A 21,423-nucleotide genomic window follows, 5' to 3' on the forward strand; every position below is an offset into this window, starting at 1 on the left:
AGGCAAATGCAGTGAAGTAAGCTGATGGTGCCCAGCTGTCAAATATATAGACTCTGGGGTCCCATAGGCTGTAAGATAAACAAGGGGCCATCTAACTGAGAAACAGCAAAGCCCACATGGAAGAAGCACGTCAGCCTGTGAGATCACAAGGCGTCGAAGGGATCAGGTATCAGGCTTCAAAGACAAAAAAGAAAAAAATCATAACATTGTGAATGAGGGGGAGTGCAGAGTGGGGACCCAGGGCCCATCTGGGGGAAATTGGACATCCCCTTTGTAGAAGGGCTGCAGGGAGGAGACAAGTCAGTCAGAATGCAGTGTAGCAACAATGAAATATACAATTTTCCTCTAGTTCTTGAATGCTTCATCCCTCCGACTATCATGATTCCAATTTTACCTTACATATCCTGCTGGACAGGAGGATGTACACAGGCACAGAGAGGAACTGGAAATACAGGGAATCCAGGACAGATGAACCCCTCAGGACTCGTGGTGAGAGTGGTGATATATGGAGGGAGGGTGAAGGAGAAAGGGGGAACAGATGACAGGTCTACATATAACCTCCACCCTGGTGGGGGACGGACAGTGGAGAAATGGGTGAGGGAGACATTGGATGGTGTAAGAAAAGATAAAATAATAATTTATAAATTATCAAGGGTTCAGGAGGAGAGGGAGTGGGGAGGGGGGGGGGCGAAATGAGGAGCTCATACCCAGGGCTCAAGTAGAAAGCAGATGTTTTGAGAATGATGATGGCAACATATGTATGAATGTGCTGGACACAAATGATGTATGTACGGATTGTGAAAAGAATTGTATAAGCCCCTAATAAAATGATTTATATATAAAAATGGAGAGGAAATAGGCCTGATTGGTGGCAGATGACGGACTGATTTTGCCCCCATGACAAGGCACCTGCTTACACAGCCATCTCGGTGTGCCAGTTTTTGGCAAAAAGCAGCATGTTTCTCTTCTCATGCACCTTACTCACCTGACCTTGCTCAGTGTGACTTCCTTTTGTTTCCAAAAATGAAGAGGGACATGAAAGGACAGTGATTTGAAGACGTAGAAGAGGTGAAGGAAAAAATGAGGGAGGTGCTGTCAGCCATTGAAACAGGTGAGTTTGAAAAATGTTTCCAAGAATAGAATTGTAGATTGCCAAATGTATTCAGTGTAATGGAGAGTCCTTTGAAGGTGTTGTTTGTAATATATATATATATATATATATGTAATACACATACACACACACACATGGCTTTGGGGAAAATCCATTTATAATATATCTATATATCTCCAAGAAAACAAAAGATGTGGCTTGGTTCATACCCTGTATTAAGGTCAAATCCTAATCCCACACTATCCTTGAGCAGTAGTAAAGATTATCTTCTAAAATGAGACTATAGCCGCAGACATATAAAGTCCAGAATTATACTACATAAGGAATTAAGGCTAGCAGGGCATATTAATTGACTCATGATATTAATGATATTATTAGATCGTTTCTACATATTAGATCATTTCTGCCTATAGATCTCTTCTATTTGGTTGGCAGGTCACTGTGTACTAAATTTCTTGACATAGATGAGTGAGTGCTTTCAATACTTCCTCAGTTTGTTGAAACATTTCCATTGGTATTCTTCCCCTCACCCCCCACTCTCGTGACCCCTTGATAAATTATTATTATTTTCATATCTTACACTAACCACTGTCTCCCTTCCCTCATGGTTTCTGTTGTTCATTCCCCTGGGGGAAGGGGTATATGTCAGCCATTGCAATCAGTTCCCTCTTTCTCCCTTCCTCTCCCTACCTTCTGACTACCCACCTGGTATCCCTACTCCCATTCCTGTTCCTGGATTCCATGAGCTCTTATCTCTTATCTGTACCTGTGGTATTCTATCAATTCTTAGAGCCTGTTCATGGCTAATGCCTTGAGAGCAGCTTGGGTTTCTTCCTTTAATACCATTGGCTCTTAATTGTCTGTTACCTCTTGAAATGGTTGAATCTCAACCAGTTCTTTTTGGTACAGTGACTCTGTGTCTTCTCATCTTTTTTTCTTTTTGTATGCTTCCTGCATCTTACAGTATTTTGCTCATAGACTTTGTTAATATTACAACTTAAGGCTTGAGCCTTGAGTTTTTCTAATATCAGGTCCTTGCACATTTTGTTATAATACTTTGTTTTCTTGAGCTACCCTTTGACATATTCTGTTCAGCTCTTTCACTTCATCATCTCTTCCATTTAACTTCTCTATGACAAAGAAAAAGTGTCAGGTGTCTTCTGACATGCACCCTGATCATTTCTTTCTTTGCTGTTCTTCATGTTTAATGTTTTTGATGTCATCCTACAGTTCATCAGGTCTTGTTATTCGTGTTGTTACAGAGACTTATTCATCCGTGTTCAGCGAGTCCCATCTATTTCTTGAGATGTTCTAAAATTCAGGTAGGATATACTCAAGGTCACATTTAGGTTTTTTTTGTGAACTTATTTTAATTTCTTCAACTTCAACCTGAGCTTACTTATGAGCAACTGATGGTCTATTCCATGGTCAGCCCCTGCCCTCATTTTGGCTGCTGATATTAGGCGTGTCCCTTATCTCTTTCCACATATGTAGGCAATTTGATTTCTGTATATTCCATCTGGAGAAGTCCACGTGTGTAGCCATTTGTGTTATTGAAATAAGGTGTTTGTAATAAAGTCATTGCTTTTGACAAAAAATTTGTTGTCATGGCCATATTTATTTGTGTGCCTTCTACTTTGTTTCTAACTTTTGCATCTAATAGCCTATTATTATCTGGTTGAATCTCAACTAGTTCTTTTTGGTATAGTGTTAGTATCAATTTTTCTTGATTGATTGTTTGATCAATTTCAGACTGAAGAAGCTGGAAGAATTCTTCAATTTTCATCACTACCTTTAGTTGTTGGCAAATAAATTATAATAATAGTTATATTAATTGGATTTTCTATATGCATACTGATATCCTATTAGGCAATATACTTCAAGATAGGTCTTTCAATATCCTTTTTGACCATTAATGGTATGCTATACCTCGTGGCATGGTAAATCATATAATTGCCCACCTCAACATGGACAATATCAGTCCACATTAGCTCACTATTGCATAGGAAATCAATCTTCATGTGTTACATTTAATTTTGATGGCTTCCGATTTTCCTAGATTCATATTTTATAAATTCCAAGTTCTGTTTATTAATATATATTTGAAACGATTCCTTATAACTCAGGTCATACCCATCAGCCAATGGGAATCCCTAAAGCTTTACCATGTCATTAGAGTTGACTCTACTACTGTTAATAGTGCCTTATAGTGTTTTTGTAATTCTGTATCTGATGAGCAAGGGCACATATTGTGCTTTTTATTTCACATATTATTTTCACATTTAATTATAACAGCATGGTATAAAACAGAGTAGTTAATGAATTTAGAATCAGGTGCAAAGAGGCTCTGTTCACATGGCTACTAAGTGAAAGAAGACATATTTATATCCTCTTATTCCCCACATTGTGCTATCTTGTCGGTCACACACTCTTCCAGATTAGTCCAGTGTGATTCTCTTAACTTCAAGGGCCTTAGTTGATCATAATGATGTGGATGGAGTATAACCTGTGAAAGTCAAACCTTCTAGACTTTAATTTGATGATGGGGCATGACTCAAAATGAGAAGACATAGCAGCACAGAGTAGGTGATAATTGGAACTTGGAAAGTACCCACTATGAATATAAGAAAATTAGAAGTTGTCAAAAAATGAAATTTGATAATAAAGGTTAGCATTCTAGGCATTAATGAGTTGTGATGGACTGGCACTGGCCATTTTGAAGCAGAAAATCATATTGTTTACTGTGCTGGGAATGAAATAATCAAGAGGAATGGCATTGCATTCATCGTCAAAAAAGAACATTTCAAGATCATTTTGAAGTACAATGATCTCTGTATTATATCTATCCACCTTCAAAGAAATCCGATCGTTTCAATTATTATCAAATTGATACACCAAGCACTAAAACTAGTGATGAAGTTGAAGAATTCTGCCGACATCTTCAGTCTAAAACTGTTCAAACATGCAATCAAGATGCGCTTATGATTATTGCCTGTTAGAATGCAAAAGTTGGAAACAAAGAGGAAGGAGTCGTAGTTGAAAACCTTGGTGATCAAAAGGAAGCCAGATCGCATTATAGGATTTTGCAAGACCAATAACTTCTTCATTACAAATACCTTATTTTCAAAGCAGAAGGTGACTGTGCACATGTACTCCTCCAGATGGAATACACAGCAATCAAATGTACTATTTCTGTGAATTCGGAGAAGAGATGATGGTGCAACTGAATCTTAGCTGCTAAAACCAGGACTGTGGTGTAGTCAGTTGCTCATCGGTAAGTTCAGGTTGAAGCTGAAGAACATTAAAACAAGTCTATAAGAGCCAAAACATGACCTTCAGTCTACCCCACCTGAATTTCATGAACATCACAAGAACAGATTTGATGGGGTGAACACTAATGACAGGTGTGGTATTCGCTGTGATGAGCTGTGGGAGGGGGCATCAAGAGCATCATTCATGAAGAAAGCAAAAGGTCATTAAAAAGACATAAGTGAAAAAAAAGCACTATGAATGTCAAAAGTCACTCTGAAATTTTCTTTTAATCAGAGATTAGCTAAGATGGAAAAAATGATGAAGTCCAAAAGCTAACCCAAAATGTTAAGAGGGCATCTAGAGAATACAAAGCCTTATTACAATGAACTGTACAAAGACCCTGAATTAGAAAGCCAAAAAGGAAGACCACACTCAGCACATCTTAAACTTAAAGAACTCAAGGAAAAAGCCACGCCTTGAGCTGCAACATTGAAAGATTTCTGTGGGAGAAAGTATTCAGTGAAGCAGGAAGCATCAAAAGAAGGTGGAAAGAATGCACAGTCACTGCGCCAAAAATAACTGGGTGCCATTTAACCATTTCAAGGGGTAGCATAAAAACAAGAACCAGTGGTACTAAAGGAGGAGATTCAGACGGCACTGAAAGCATTAGCCAAAAGCAAGGCCCCAGGAATCTATGGAATGCCAATCGAAATGTTCCCACAAGCTACTGAAATACTAAAAGTACTCATCTATTCAAGTACATTTGCTAGCTACTTAGCCAACTGACTGGAAGAGATCCATAGAAAAGTGGCTCAACAGAATGCTCAAGTTACAGTAAAATATCAGTGTCACATTGTGAAAGGTAGGTTTATTGTGCCAATGTGGCCAGTAGGAACATGTGGGATTAATAAGGTCACAGTTTGATTGGAGGGCAAAGAAATAAATGGTTAGTCAAGGCCCTCCCCTATTTTTCTCTCTCTTGCTCGCTGGTGATTGGACCAGCATGCATCTGCTTTAACTAGTTCTCTGCCTCAACTTGTGAGCTCCACTACCTGTAGGATACCCAACTCATGGATTGTGTCACTAGAGCTTGAGGCTCTTTTGAGACCTGCTTCACCTCGCTGCTGGTGTATATATCGCTTGAACTTGAGGTTGGCGGATCCTGTCATCTTGCATTGCTTGAGTTTCAGAATCCCATCCGGGCCTTTTTCACTAAGCAGCTCAGGAGCTGTTGGTGACCTACCCAGCTGTTTACTGCCAGTGGCTGGACTTCCTGCATTCCCTAGGAAAGGCTCAGCTGTCAGCTTCCTTGATCTTGGACCCAGCAGGTCTCATGAGTTGAAGGACTTCCAGTATATCAACTGTTTCACGGAAGTGCGTTCAACTGAGCGCTCTGTACTGCTGTGTGGACTACTTAGCTATTACATAATAATAATATATATATATAATTATTTTTTCCAATGTGAATGTGTCCTGGTTTTGTTTCTCTAGAGAACCCTGTCTAACACAATTGGTACCGGGAGTGGGGTACTAGAGAAACAAATAATAAAAAATGGAAAGTGGATCCTTGTTTGACCTCTGCTTCGTAGTCGTTTTTCTTCTTTGGCTGGCCAGAGGTCAGCTATGTCCATGCAGTTTACTGAGTTTTCTAGAAAGAAATACGGGAGGTTAAAGTTTTGATTATTTCGTTTGCTTGTGGTCTTTGGTTATTCCTGTGGGAAATGGCAAAAATAAATCTGATTAATGTGTATTTTGAGCTCAGGAGACAAAATTGCCTCTTGAATTTCTCAGAGCTGCTTAGGGGAAATGGCTGACAGAAGGTAAAAATGTCTGACAGAAAGCCTGGCTCTGGCTTGATGCTGTAGAATAGTTTAGATAAGGATTAAGATAAGCCAAATAAGGATTGAACTTGACTGTTTTAAGAATCCAGTTTTGGATCTGATTCTACTTTTTTTATACTGATTTCTTCTGCCTATTATTATTGATATAATGATTGATAGAAATGATTATTGGGAAGTATGAAAATAGAGAGTTTATAAGCCCACTTGCCTTGAGTCATTAAAATTTGGTCTTTAAATGGGTTTAAGAGCCTGAAAAGAAGGCTCTGAAGAGATAAACCCCACCCAGTGTCCTTCAGTGCTCAGGACATTAGAAGGTGAAGAGACTTGCCTCAGGGCTATTGACAGATTGAAGGGGGGAAAAGGACTTCTTTGGATTTTTGAATTAGTGTTTTTTGTCAGAAGCTGGATAAAATCTGGAACTATGAAGAAAACTCCTCTCTAGGACTGTAGGACTGAGTGTTAAAGGGAGCCTGTGGGCAGGCTTGCTATGTGACCACCTGGATCCACTTACTGAATAGAAGTAGGAGAAACGCAGCAATAAAGCGACAGGTTGAGTCTGGCCACTGACACCCGTGGACCTGGTTTACAGGAACTAGAGGAGAAGGTGAGAGTGGCTTGTTGATAATTTGTGATGGGGCCACGATCTAAAGGCAAGGTGGCCAATGGGTACCCTGTGGTGAGGCAGCCCACATTGAGTTTACCAGAACCCGACCAGATGAAGAGAAGATGTTTAAGCCTTTGAACTGGTGCATAGTACTGCAGACTTTATGCATGGCCTGTCCTGATTTGACTTTGCTTATGGATGCAAACTCACAAAGTTCCAAACTGGAATGAAGATTGTTCACATCAAAGAATATGATTGTCTCCTCAGAGCACTGGGTTAATGTAAGTAGATAGTTTAGAAATCGGATATCCAAAATTGGGAGGATAAAGGCATGAAGTTGCTGGCTTACAAAGTCTCATAGGTGGGGAAATATATTCATAGAATGATAGAATTAAGGTATACATGTTACTTAACTTCAATTATTAGAAATGGGATATTTTTGTTTTGCTCACTTATGAAATGTTATATTTAAATGAGGGTGGCACATATTGAGTTGTGTACATTTTAGTTTTATCCTCATAGGTACAGATATGATTTTATTGTTTGAAAATTATATATGGCTAAAGAGTTGTGTGAAAGTGATAAATTGACAAGGGGTGGTCTGTGGTAGTTACATAATCTATTTTCAATTTCAGACTTAGAGTGAAGGTGGAGTTTAGCTTGTCAGTCAGGTTACAGCTTGATGACCTCATTTGGAGGCACTAAGGAGATAAATAGCTCATTGGAGGTAGGACACAGGCTCACTCCCTGTGAGGCATGCCTGCTGACAAGACACATGGAGCCACGCTAGAGCCATGGAGCTGAAGGAGCCACGTGGAGACCACTGCCAGCGCTGAGATGCCTCTACCGCCACTGGATCTGCAAGACTTTCCACCCACTGGCCTGCGATCTTCCTGCATTTGGCATCATTGCATGTGTTTTGTGCGTTGAAGAGGACTTTATAGATTGGTATCACAAATATGCGCTAATATTGGACTTATGGACTTGATCTGGACTGGGCTAGAAAGTATTCTCAATATTCAATAGCTCTTGTATATAAAGCTTTTCCTTATACATATATGAGTGTCTGTGAATTTGTTTCTCTGATCTACCCAGACTAACACACATGCAAGGAAAAGTTTGCTGAAGATCATCTAACAATGGTCTCAGGAGGACATTGACTTGGAACCACCAGAAATTTGTGCCGGATTCAGAAGAGGACGTGGAACAGGGATACTGTTGCTGGTGTCAGATGGAACTTGGCTGAAAGCAGAGAATATCAGGAAAATGTGTTTACTTGTGTTTTATTGACAATGCTAAAGCATCTGACTGTGCGAACCGTAGTCCACTATGGATAGCCTGAAGAAGAAAGAGAGTTCCAGAGTGCTACATTGTGCTCCCATAGAACCTGTACATGGAGCAAGAGGCCGTTGTTGTGTGGACAGAATAAGGAAATACTCCATGATTTTAAATCAGGAAATGTATGCATCAGGGGTGTTTATTCTCACCATATTCATTCAATCTGTATACTGAACAAATAATCAAAGAAGCTGGGTGATTTGAAAAAGAATATGGCATCAAGATTGGAGGAGGGCTTCTCAACAACCTGTGATGTGCAGGTGACACAGCCTTGCTTGATGCAAGGGAAGAGGGCCTGAAGCACTTGCAGCCTTCAGGATGGAGTACAGCTGAATGTAGAGAAAACCCAGATCCTCACAACTGGACCAGTAGGTAACAGGAAAGATCGAAGTTGTCAGGGATTTTGTTTTGCTTGGATCCACATACACTGCTCATGAAAGCAGCAGTCATGAAACAAATGAAGCACTGCACAGGGTCATTCTGTTAGACAAGACCTCTTTTTTAAAGTATTAAAAAGCAAGGATGTTACCTTGACGACTGGTGTGCACCGGGCCCAAGCCATGGTATTTTTAGTTACCTCATGTGCATGTTGAGGTTGGATGTTAAATAAGGAAGACCAAAGTCCAATCCATGCATTTGAATTATGATGCTGGTAAAGAATATGGGAAATACTATGGACCGCCAAACAAACCTGTCCTGGAAGAAGTACTGCCAGAATGCTCCTTAAAGGCAAGGAGGGTGAGACTTTGTCTCAAGTGCTTTAGACATGTTGCCAGGATAGGCCAGTTTCTGGAGAAGGACATCAGTTTTAGTAAAGTATCAGGGCAGTGAAATAGAGGAAGACCTTTGTCGAGATGGATTGACACAGTGACTGCATTAATGAGCTGAAATATAAGAACAATTTTGAGGATGGCACATACTGGGCTGTGTTTCGTTCTGTTGTATATGAAACCACAATGAATTGGAACCAAGGTGTTGGCACCAACCAACAGTTCCATGATATTTTTACATATTTACAACTTGCTTTATCAACAGTTCTTTTTTTCTAGAACCTGTAATCCACCCACCCCCCCCCCACACACACCTTTGGTCACTATGAGTGGATGGCAGTGGATACCTGGCCTTACTGGTTTTTTCCTTGTGGTGTTTTTTATATGAAGATAAGGCAATGTGGTGTTGTTGGAACTTAGTGTTTCATTTTCATTATGTTTTATTTTAGAGAATAAACAAATGGTTGCAGTTACATCTCAACATTTTACAAGGTTAAGAGAAAGCAGAGTATAAGAAGTTAAAGCAATTAAATGTAAAATAGTGCTGGTCATCAGATAAGAAGACTTTAAAACAAGTAAAAGGAAGAAATTTTGGCATCAGAAATGCTCTGATTATGTATCCTATGATCTCTACAGATATCTCTGAGTAAAGTAAAACTATCTGTTTGCAAACAGCTTGTGAATACACTTGGAAACCCTTGTGGAACCAATAATGCAGCTCACTCAGCAAATAAGAGTTTAATAATATAACAGGATAGGATATTAGAAATCATTGACCTTCATATGCACAATAACCAGAAGATTTACTGGTAGGAAGCCCTTCGTTTAAAAGAGCAACAAAATAATTAAATATTTAGAAATCAATTCCACAAGGATTTAAAAAACCTTTACATGGAAAATGTTAAGACACAAATTAATAAAGCGATTGCAAACATAGGGGAAACTTGCCTCACCAGACACGTGTTGTAAAATATGTACCTAACACAGGGAGCCTTGTGGTGTCTTGGTTACATGTTGGGCTGCTAACTGCAAGTTCCGTGGTTTGAAACCACCAGCCGCTCCACAGAAGGAGGACAATGTCTTTCTACTCCTGTGAAAAGTTACAGTCTCAGAAGCCTACAGGGGCAGTTCTGCCCTGTCCTATGGGGTCACTATGATTGAGGATTGCCTTGATGGCAGTGAGTTTGGAGTTAGATACTTAAAACTCTGTGTTACTGGCATGTCAATAGGCAAAAGACAACCGGGGTTTGGTATTAAACACGAAAGCACATACCAACTAGGGCAAAGAGGGCTTCTGAAGTCCCTGGAATAAAGATGGACTTTTTAGTAAATCATGCTCAGACAACTGGATCATTTGAAAAGAGCAAGTATTAGCTGTTAGTTTGCATTGTGTGCATACTTATAGAATGTTATGTTTAACAGAGGGCGGCACATACGGAACTGTGTACATTTTATGTTTATCCTCTTAGGTACAGATGGGATTTTATTATTGTTTGAAAATTATATATGGCTAAAGAGCTCTGTGACAGTGATAAATTGACAAGGGCTGGTCGGTGGTAGGTACATTGTATACAGTGTCAACTCCAAATGGATTAGGATCAAAGTGGGGGAAAATAAAGGCAAGGATGTAGCAAGAGAAATAATAGGTGGATTCTGCTTTAGCCTTTGGTGACACAGAGAAGCTTTTTAAGCAAGACTCAATAATTCAGAGACAACAAAGAAAAATAAATAAATTTGACTATGTCATGATTTTTAAAATGTTTGCACACAGAATCACCTTAAATAAAGTCAAATGATAACTGACAGTAGTGGAAAATATTCACAGTACACCACAGAAGATAGGGGGTCAATGTCTCCAATATGTAAAGGTCTCTGAGGCACTAAATCCTGCCATGTCAGGGTACACAGCATGCTCCAAAAGCATCAGGGAGAGTCCATATGAGAACGCAGTGGGGGAGCTGGACTCTACCTCAGACACACTTGGAACCTAAGGACTGAGCCAGAAAACACACGGTGTCCGAGGAAGCAGAAGACAGCTGTACCAGAGCGGTGTATTGGTTGATGGACAAACAAGATGTCACTACATCACTGCCCTGTATGCAGTATCAAGATAACGCACTATTCCGGCAGTCCTGTGCTCCTGTGTGTGCTTAAGCTTGTGTATCACAGGGTGTGTGTCGAAGTGCGCCGCCACTGGTGGCCACACGCTTGGATCTGTACTTCTTGTTTCTCTGGCTTTTGGTGAATGAAACCCAGGGACACTGGGCCTATAGGAAAAGAAACATAACAAGGGTTTGGGTGATATGGAAGGATGGGGGGATAAGAGGGAAATGACATCAAGAAGTTCAGGAAGGAAAAGTATTGTCTGGAGACTGATTATGGAAGAAATTGTACAATTATGTGTGATGTGACTGCACTATGGAATGATGTGATATGTGTATTCATTTCCAAGTTACAGCAAGTTAAAAAAAGCAGGCAAGTATAGATACAGGCATGAGTTCTGGACTCACACTAGCTCCAACTTAAGAACATTGAGTTCTTACAGCATGGCCCTGCTTCCTGAAGTGATCACTGAAGATCAGGAAGCTCGTGTCTGGGATCTTAAAGGCTTGTTTCAAACAAGCAGCCATCTTAAGGGAGGCGCCAACTAAAGCCACACAGAAGCAGCACTCCAGCTTGTGTGATCCAAAGATGACAACTACAAGATTCAAGTACGGTGAGGAGCAAAGCATCAGATTATGAACACCCACTTTGGAGAAGGCTGTGGAGGACGGTGGGGCCCAAAACCCATCTGCAGAGTCTAGTCAGAGTATCTAGTCAAACCCAGCTGTTGGCAGATCCGCTTTCGCCAAGGTAAGAGTCCCAACGAGCCTTACTATCGAGCAGAGACCATGGCAATCCTGATTATGCGGACTGAACTCGAAACGACGCCGGTTGTCCTCCCTGTACTGAGAGGAAGGTCTTCCCTGGCTTTTTGAACATTGATGGGGGTCTTCTCCCTCTTACACATCATATGAATATTTGCCTTTATACTAAGGTGACCTTATCCTCACCACCTTAAAAACAAAAATTAAAAAATAAGTAATTAAAAATGAGAGGCAAAATACCAAAATCTTTAAAGTAAAATAAAAAGACAATAGTCTATTCACAAAAAATATGTAAAATTAACTCAGACATATTTAAAATAGTGTATTCACAAAAAATATGTAAAATCAACTCAGACATATTTAAAATGTTCCCATCCACATATAGAGAAATGATAATTAGAAAACACTGAGAATCATTTTTGACCTCAGGATGGTTTTATTTGCAGGACTGTGGAGAAACTAGTACTTTCATGCCGTGCTGGTGGCAATGCCAACAGTTATAACCCCTTTGTAGGGACAAATATTGCCTATAGCAAACAATCTACACATGTGCTCACTTTTGACCCATAAGTGTACACTAAAAGTATTCATCCAATAATGTAGATGTATGTGTGGATTCGTGCTTATCTGTTCCTTGACCTGTCTACCAAGAGTTCACAGTGCGCAGATCTTGGTGTTTAAATCCGTACTTCACTGCAAGGAGCTAGGAGTCCTGGGAGAAGTGCTTGCTTTCCACGTTGGGGCAGGGAAAATAAAAGTTGTTTCTATACTGCCAGAAAGTAAGGACACTAATTTAAAAAATGGTCATCTCTTGAAGGAACCCTAGAGCATACTAAACTGCAAAGCTGCCAGAGTTGAAGCATTTTGACCAACAAAATAAATAATAGGTATTAAACACTAGTAACATAAATATCCACGAATTCACACTGATAAAGCAATCTTCTTACAGGAAAAATTCTGTAGTAAATTTTTGACAAATAAATATAGGCCAAAAGATGAATGATAAATTATCATTAGATACACTGGCATAATTACTAAAAAGTGCCATCTCTGGATGCTAAAATTAATGGGTGAAATGTGTGGAAAGGCAGTACATGTAGATCATTGTAACCATTTGAAGGTTTGACGGGGGTTGTGGGGTTTACTTCCAAGAAGGCTCATCCGCATGGTTAGCACGTGGAGAGCACACTTCCGCCTGCTGCTGGATGGCCTTCCAGGCCATGGAAGCTGTCTTTCCTGATCGTCAGTGAAGCAAAGAGTGAGCCACAGTCCTTCCGACCTCGTATGTTTCTGAAATATTTTGAAGCCACCACATCAGTAAATGGTGCCTTCAGCCACGTGACCCCATAATTCCTTTTCCTTAAGGTTACGACTTCCCTTTTTATTGTCTTTCCCCGGTCCTGTGATGACCTTTCTCTTCCAATTTGATTCTTTTTTTTTTTTTTTATAACTTACTCCAGTGCAGGTCCTCGACAAGATTACCCTAATGGGACTCACGTGGGAGGGATACCTGTAATGTTAACCTTTTCTTACCTCTCCCTGAGGTAGTCCCCTGTCTCCACCCCACATGACCCCATCCCAGTTTCTGTACCAAATAGTTCAGGGCCTAGAGTACTCTGTGAATCCACAAGACTTTGTGCAAGCCTCTCTAATGGCAATGAGCAGTGTAGTTCAATTGTCATTTTTATGTCTGTGTAAACATCTATGAATGATGTATCCGTATCTATAACTCCGAGGAATAGCGTGGTACCTCAAAGGTCTGTAATGGGTAAATAAGTTTCTTTTGAAATGTGAATGCATCCGAGACCCTGCCAGGCTGCCCATGTGGACCTTCGTTTTTCTTAAACCGTAGAAAGATGAAGTGGGAGAGTTCTCTTTCAGCCTGTTTCCTATTTTTATAAGCAGAACTGCAGAGCACCTCTCAAAGATTAAGTGCTTGCTTCAGCCAGCAGAGTTAGCAAAGGTGCTGAGATTCTGTTGAATGGAGATAAACAGTCCTCCTCAGTACTGGGAATAGGATGGACAACTGGCCACACCTGCCTGGGTACTGCAGGATAGAACGGCTTGGCCTCTAAACTTGAGAGTGTCCCTGCTACATGTCCCAGGACATCTCCTTCAGCTCTTTGCAGCCACCACTCCTTGTCTCCTCCACTGTCCTGCTTTTGCTGGGAAACTGCCTAAGTTCACCTTCTTTCTGACTTACTTTATTGCAAACCCTGTTTCATGGCCTTCTCGCCTCTTCCCATTCTTGGTGCATTCCAAGCCCTGACTACTGGCCTGCAGGTCTAGTCTAACTCCACCTTACACCTCCCTGGGATGAAAGTTGTGCTTTTTCTACCCATTCCCATACCTACCTAGGCTTTTAAGACTCCTGCCCAGCCAGACCCTGATCCCCTGCTATCCTTCATATCCCCTCCATTATTCTGCCCAAGGGAGGTGAGATAAAGTACATCTTGATAAAGATTCAGAGCTAGACTTGTTTAGGCTGATCGAAGAATAACAATTCTTAGTATAGTGCATTTTTTTCCTGTGGGCAAAAGTGAAACAACTAAATAAATAACCTAAAATAACTTTACTCTTAAATTGAGATTGCCTATAAAAAGCCATCAAGTCAATGCTGACTCATAGCGACATCCCTGGGGGTTTCCAACACTGTAACTGTTTTGGGGAGTAGAAAGCCAGTCTTTCTCCCGCCGAATGGCTGGTGGTTTTGTCCTGCTGATCGTGGGGGTGGTTCCCCAGCATGTAACTAGTGCACCCTCAGGGCTCCTATATCAGCCATAGATTGAGTCATGTTTTCTGATCCAGAGTCTGCTGATGCAGCTGATAGAACTTCATGCCTAGAATTAAATCCACAACACTTCCTTTCCAGGATGGGATTTTGGAGTATTTCTAGTAGTATTTCTGTCTCGTGTTGATAGGAATTATAGTCCTGCTCTTTCTCATCCAGATTTAGGTCGATCTCGAGAACTACAGTATGTTTATGTGGATAACAACATTCACCTGAAAGGCTTGCCATCCTATTTGTACAATAAAGTCATTGGATGCAGTGGGTAAGGCTGAATTCATATTCTGTGTTATCGCTCAACTCTTGATACTTTTGAGGACGCTTCATTTTTAGTTCTGTTGCAACTCAGATGTGAATGAACTGCTTTTGATAATTTTGTTCAATTTTATATAGTCTTAATATATATTCAATCAAATATCCAATGAAATAAGAATAGTGTATAAGCGATTGAATTGTACTTTAGGTTCAATTGGTTGACTGTGGGTTCAGTTATTTGTTGTGTTTTAGTTGCCAGCCAAAAGAAAAATGAATTCATGTGTATCAGTCATAGAAATGAGAAGAATCATTATTAGTGTCGTAGCTTCCCGTCCTCTGCAGTCTATTGCAATGACCATTTCATTTCACTGTTAGCCTTCGCATCTAGGTCTTCGCCTGCTGGAAATATTAGAAACCAACGTTGTAAATAGCGTCCCAATGCAAACCCCTGTTTCCGCAACCAAAGCAAATGCTTCAGCTAATGAGAAATGATAGGCTTTTATTTTCAGAGCAGCAATAATATTTCCCTCTCCGTCAGACGTTAGAAAGACAGCTTTTTGGCTTCTGCTTCTATAACAAATGGTTATACAGTGGGAACCTGGAAGTAGTTCCCAGAGTGGTCTTGCATTAAGGTAGTATAACCCAGCTACCAGAGCCCCACCTTTTTGGTAATTAAAAAAATCATTTTATTGGGGGCTCGTACAACTTGTATCACAATTCATAAAAAAATGACACAATCCATTGTGTCAAGCACATTTATACATTTGTTGACCTCGTCATTCTCAAAACATTTGCTTTCTACTTGAGCCCTTGGTGTCAGCTCCTCATTGTTTTCCTTCCCTCCCTGCATCCCCCTCCTATATGAACCCTAGATAATTTAAAAATTATTATTATTTTGTCATATCTTGCACTGTCCGACGTCTCCCTTTTTAACTGGTTTTATTCTCCCCACTGAAGCAACCCAGGAGTCTGGGAAGCCTGCTGACGTGGCACCCAGGGATGAGTAGCATGTAACGATGGCTCCAGAGAGGGCAGTCCTGGGAGTGGGGGCCTTCCCTCAGGAGCAAATTCTACGAGGCTTAGCTCAGCAGAGCTCCAGATGAGTCCAGTGCTGGGTTCAGATATGGGCTGATGAAATCCCAGCCCAGAGATGTATTCCGAAACTTACTGTGAATCAGAAGCCGTAGAAACTGTAAGATGTTTAGCTCTGATTTTTCTTCAGATACTAGAATCCTTCCTCCTGGTGTGTTCTTAAATTACATAGAATAGAGCCTGATTTTTCCAGGTGGTAAGTAAAATGCCCACAAGCACCATGTACATTGAATGATGCAAGCAATCTCCAAAACAGTTTGCTCAGAGCAGAACCTTCAGGGGATTCACAGAAATGTGATTCAAGCCTCTTATCATAATGGAGAATGACTTTTACGTAGATAAAGTGCCTTCTACATTAATATTTAGACAGAGCTGCAATCGATTGTCAGAAAAAATGCTATTTGCATTTAGTGAGGGGATATTTTTTGATAACTGACTTGATATAACAGTGGTAGTGAATGCTATGAGAGCTCTAAATGTTTGAGAAATAAGCAACATGCCAACATATGAAAATTGTTAGGTAGTGAGTAGCGTGCGTTCTTTATTACTGTTGGATTTTTGCTAGTAATAATAAGAAAGTAATGAGTAAACAGGTAATATCAAACAATTCCGTTTTCAATGTTAGTACTACTTTTAGGTATGCAGACACCCCTGCTTACATACACATGGTTTGCAATGCAGAAGGTATTTTTGCGCTGTTGATTTAATTGAGAACTCGGGCTGCATTTCTTGGTGCAAGAATTATTTTGATTATTTTTCCAAGCCAGCTCATTAAAAGGTCATTTGACTCGTTTTCATCCACAGAATTATACCTATTTATCCAGTATTTCAATGGAAAAGTGTGTTCAGAACCTGCCCTGTGGGGAGTGAAGGCAGGGCTAGAATAAGACATGGGAGAACCTGCACACTGGTGATTTCCGGTTTCCTTCCTTTGTTTATTCATCCTTTTGACTGTATGAGTTGTGTGAGGGGACTTCAGAGAGCTCATGGAAAAATTCCATTGCTTTTCTTTCCATTTTTCTACAAACTTTTGTAGCTCCTTGTATTTATATATGCATGTATAAAACTTCATATGTATATATGTGCATATCTTAGCTTTCCATAATACAACTTCATTTTAAATCGATTATAATACTATCAAAAGCAAAAGTTAAGGGTACCATTTTAACGGAATGAAATGAACTGGATTATAAAGTTTTGTAGTGAGCGTGGGGTTCTAAGATTTAACTGTTTATCACATTTTCTACAAAAAGAATGGGCCTTATATTCTACAACAAAGTCAGTGAACATACGATGGTTGTTTCAGCAGTCAGTGTAAATTTTTGTCGATTCCTTACTATGAATAATTGACTTGCTAGTCTTTCTGATAGCTGAGTACCATCAAAAAATTGTGTGTGGGAACACCCATCTAAATGAGATGTCACCTAAGTGCACACTGAAGAAGCCTGTATAATCCAAGGGTGGTATGCAATAAAATCCAAGATCAGAGGAAAGAATTGTATTAGAGCTTAAATGCTGAGCTTCTGCTTTACAGCAGGCTACGATGACAGTGAACCCAAAGTCCATTTGCAGAGTCCCCATGAGAGTGAACCTGCAGCAAATTCCCACATACCACTGACCACTGAAGGCCTTGCCTTCAGACAGAGTGTGTTGGAAAGTGGAATTAATGCAGATAGAGAAAACTTGCTGCCATCGAGCCGATGCCAATTCACAGTGACCCTGTAAGATAGAGTGGACTGTCCCTGTGGGTTCCAAGACTAACTTGTCAGGAGTCGACATCCCCACTCTTGAGGAGTGGCTGGTGGTTTCAAACTGCTGACCTTGCCGTTAAGCAGTCCAGCGAGGTGTGTAATCACGTCTACAAGTTTAGGACATTGGCTTCATTCTGGTGTTCATTATTCTCAGCTCCCCATCCCCCACGCTCTCCTTCCTAACGCTAAGAACCTGTTCATCCAGTTGCTGCCCCTCTACATTTCCCTCTCCTGGATTTCATAGAAAGAAAGTCAGACAAGATATGGAAACTCAAATCAGCAACAAACTAAAACATAGAAAAAACTTCAAAAGAAAACAGAAGTAATGCAAAGTAGAATAAATGAAAAAATTAGTCAAAAGGGAAAGCAAATGATGAAGATGTGAAAATTTAGTTAGGCTAGATAACTCAATTTTGGTTTTGCGTGAAGTTTCCTTGAGTTATGGCAGGGAGGTTAGGTGGGAATAGGAGACTAATAGTAATTAGTTCAAGAACGAGGAAAATGTTCTAAACTTGTGGTAACAATTGTGTGATTCTTTTAATATGTTTAGACTGTTGACTTGTATGTGAAATATTATCAAAACTTGAAGAAGAATTGACTTGTGCTCATTTTGCTTTGGGGAACTCCTACTTAGGTTGTGGTGTTTGTAATAGTTGGTATAAATGAACAAATGAAAAGATGTCATAAAGATTTGAAATAAATATTACAGTAAATTGTGATCATTTACTTCTTAAATAGCTCTTTCATCTCTTACATGATATAATTTAAATGTCTTTATTTTTATTTTATTAATTCTTCAATGATGTTTTCACATTTAAGCTGCTGAGAAGTATATATTTCTATGCATAATTAAGATAACTGAGCCTTTCTTGAATCATTGTTGCACATCAAGGTTTTGTACCCTATGTAGGCATGAAACTGAGTGCTCTACTGTGCAGTTTGTGATCATTGACATGCACACTATAGTGAAATCAATTTCAGAATTGAGAAATATGTGTCGTATTTTACCTTCTATGTAGGAATTGTACATATCCACGCTAGTAAAATTTTCTTTCCTGAATGCATAAGCTTTGTTCTTATGTCAAAATTAAATTGTCACGCCTCCCCAATAAGTTTGTATTGACGTCATTGGGATAAGCCTGCACTCGATTCCTGGTGCATTCCTCATCAGGGTATCTGTACTGCTTACCAAGAACCATCTCTTTGAAAGAACGTGTGCAAGACTCAAGTGTGTGAGTGACTGTGTGTGTGTGTGTGTGTGTGTGCGTGTAAGCACAAATGATCTGTGGCACTCAGTACTTTTCAAATTACCTCTGTCATTCATCTTTGTCAACTCCTTTGGTAACAGTGAACTCCTTAGTAATAAGGACTGGGTATGACTTGCTTTGTTGTGCTCTCAAATCTCTCAGAGTCTTCTCATGGACTGTGTACATGCCCTGTCACTGACTAATGGAACCTGTAGTTGACTTTAAGTTTAGTTCTGCATCTTGGTGAGCTGGCCCGGTAAAACACCGTATTCTATTCCATGAAACCAACATAAACGACTCAGTCTAGTGTTTGCAATTTGTTGATGATGTTTTCAGGTTCTCTTTTAAAATCTCCTTTTGTGTGTCTGGGTTTCAGCACCGTTTTCTAAGGTAGCCAGTGTCTGAGAGCAGGATTCCAGGATTGCCCTCACTTCCTGCTATGTGTCAGGAAGGCAGTTGAGTCTAAACACGGGAATAAGTAGAAAAAGTATTTTGGCTAAGGTTCCAGTTTATATATGCATGGTGGCTTTTTAAAGGTGTTTCAATATGGCTCTGCCATCAGTGGAGAGCGTAGGCAAATTCTTATACTTTTCTTAGTTCGTTAAGGTGCCTTCATTAAAAGGTTCTATCAAAACACCAATGGCCAAAACAATGTAGTGCCTGCTTTCATGGCCCCATCAAGGAACTAAGCAAAGACTGCGTGACTGAACAAGCTTGGCGCTGGCTCTCTTTGAGGAGACTGTGTGGAGGCAGAGATGAAAGACAGCTACCAGGCTGCTTCCCTGGCTTTATTTGGAGGCTACTGGACGTCCGGTGTCAGCTCTCGAGGTTCTCCACTGCTACAATGTGTTGCTTCCAGCCCAGATGTTCAGGACCCAAACGCACTGCCATCGAGTCCATCCGACCTACCAGCGACTGTAATTTTAATGGGAGTAGGAAGCCGCATCTTTCTCCTGCAGAGGGGCTAGTGATTTTGAACTGCTGACCTTGAGGTTATCGGCCCAACTTGTAACCAGTACAACACCAGGGCCCCAAGACATCAGAACTCAATAGATTCTACTGCACTCACCTGTCTCTGCAACAATCATATTACCCTTTCAGTTGAAGAGAGTTAAAATAACAATAGAACTAAATGAGCACAATTTTAGAGACTACCTCCACACCCAGCCCATAGTGGGGAAGAGGGGGAAGCATGATATATATCCTTTGGTGATGTATAGAACTTTTTGTTAAAATAATTGTCAATCATGAGGAGGGGACCTGAAACTTCTGTTAAAATAATTGTCATTCCTGAGGAAGGGACCTATCCAGGGGGGGAGAGAAAAAACAGGAGCCGATACTAAGGGCTCAAATAGGAAGTAAATGTTTAAAAATAATGATGGCAACATATGTGCAAATATGCTTGATACAATTGCTGTATTAGGGGCTATAAAAGCCCCCAATAAAATGATCTTTAAATTAAAATTTTGGGGGGAAATTGTCAAAGGGAAATATGAGGTATTTTATGAAGTGAGGGTATACTTTCTGGCTATGTGAATCTTTTCGGCTATTTCATGACACCTGTCTTTTTCACTATGGGAGACGTGGAAAACATTCGGGACTGGTGTATTTCCATTTTCTGGACCTTGAGTTGTGGCTCCATAATGTTAAACTCGTTGTGCAGGTGTCCGTCTGCGATTGGGTTAAGGAGCAACAGCTATTGCGGCAAAAACAATGGGAGAAAATGCTCAGAAAGAATTTGTTACATTTTCATTATTTTGTGGTTTTACTTAACACGTTCACACCACGTATATTGTAGTGTGTGATTTAAAATATCCTGTTTATTATCTATTTGCCTCCGTTTCCAAAGTTGGTAATCACACTAGAGCATTTAGGATATTGCCACCTCTTCTTAATGTTCTTCAGATTGTTGCTGTTGTTGGGTGGGTGCCATGAAGTCAGTTCCGAGCCTTAGGGCCCTGTGTGCCCAACAGAATGAAGTGCTGCCCGCCCTTTGCCACCCTCACACTTGTCTCGATGCCTGAGCCCATTATTGCAGCCACCGTGTCAGTCTTCCTCCTCGAAGGCCTTCCTCGTTTGGGTTTCCCCTCCGTTTTACCGAGCATGATGTCCTTCTCCAGGGACCGGTCTCTCCTGACAACATGTCCAAAGTACATAAGATGGCGTCTTGCCATCCTTGCGTCTAAGGAGCGCTCTGGCCAGACTTCTTCCCCGACAGATTGTTAGTCTCGTAGCAGCCCCTGGTGCTTTTGGTGTTCCGCAGCACCTCAGTTCACACGCATTGCTCTTCTTCTGTCTTCGTATTCAATGCCCAACTCTCACAAGCATAGGAGGCAGGTGAAAGTACCACGGGCATTCGGATCAGGCTCACCTTAGTCCTCCAGGTAGCATCCTTGCGTTTCAAGACTGAAGAGGTCTTGTGCAGCAGATTCACCTCATGCAACGTGTCATTCGATCTCTTGACTGCTGCTTTCATGAGCATTGGTTGTAGATACAAGTGAGACAAA

General features: G+C 40.5%; 1 protein-coding gene across 2 annotated transcripts in view; it reads left to right on the top strand.

The window, feature by feature from the left end:
* LRRC28 (leucine rich repeat containing 28) overlaps nucleotides 1-21,423 on the top strand; it is a 169,198-nt gene that overhangs the window by 122,184 nt on the left and 25,591 nt on the right. For both annotated transcript variants that reach the window (XM_075557898.1, XM_075557899.1), the window contains one exon: nucleotides 14,734-14,836. In XM_075557898.1, the coding sequence (XP_075414013.1) occupies nucleotides 14,734-14,836 (103 nt within the window). The remainder of the gene's footprint in view (nucleotides 1-14,733; nucleotides 14,837-21,423) is intronic.

This window comes from Tenrec ecaudatus, chromosome 9 (genome assembly GCF_050624435.1).
Source record: "Tenrec ecaudatus isolate mTenEca1 chromosome 9, mTenEca1.hap1, whole genome shotgun sequence".
In the NCBI taxonomy this organism is placed as follows: domain Eukaryota; kingdom Metazoa; phylum Chordata; class Mammalia; order Afrosoricida; family Tenrecidae; genus Tenrec; species Tenrec ecaudatus.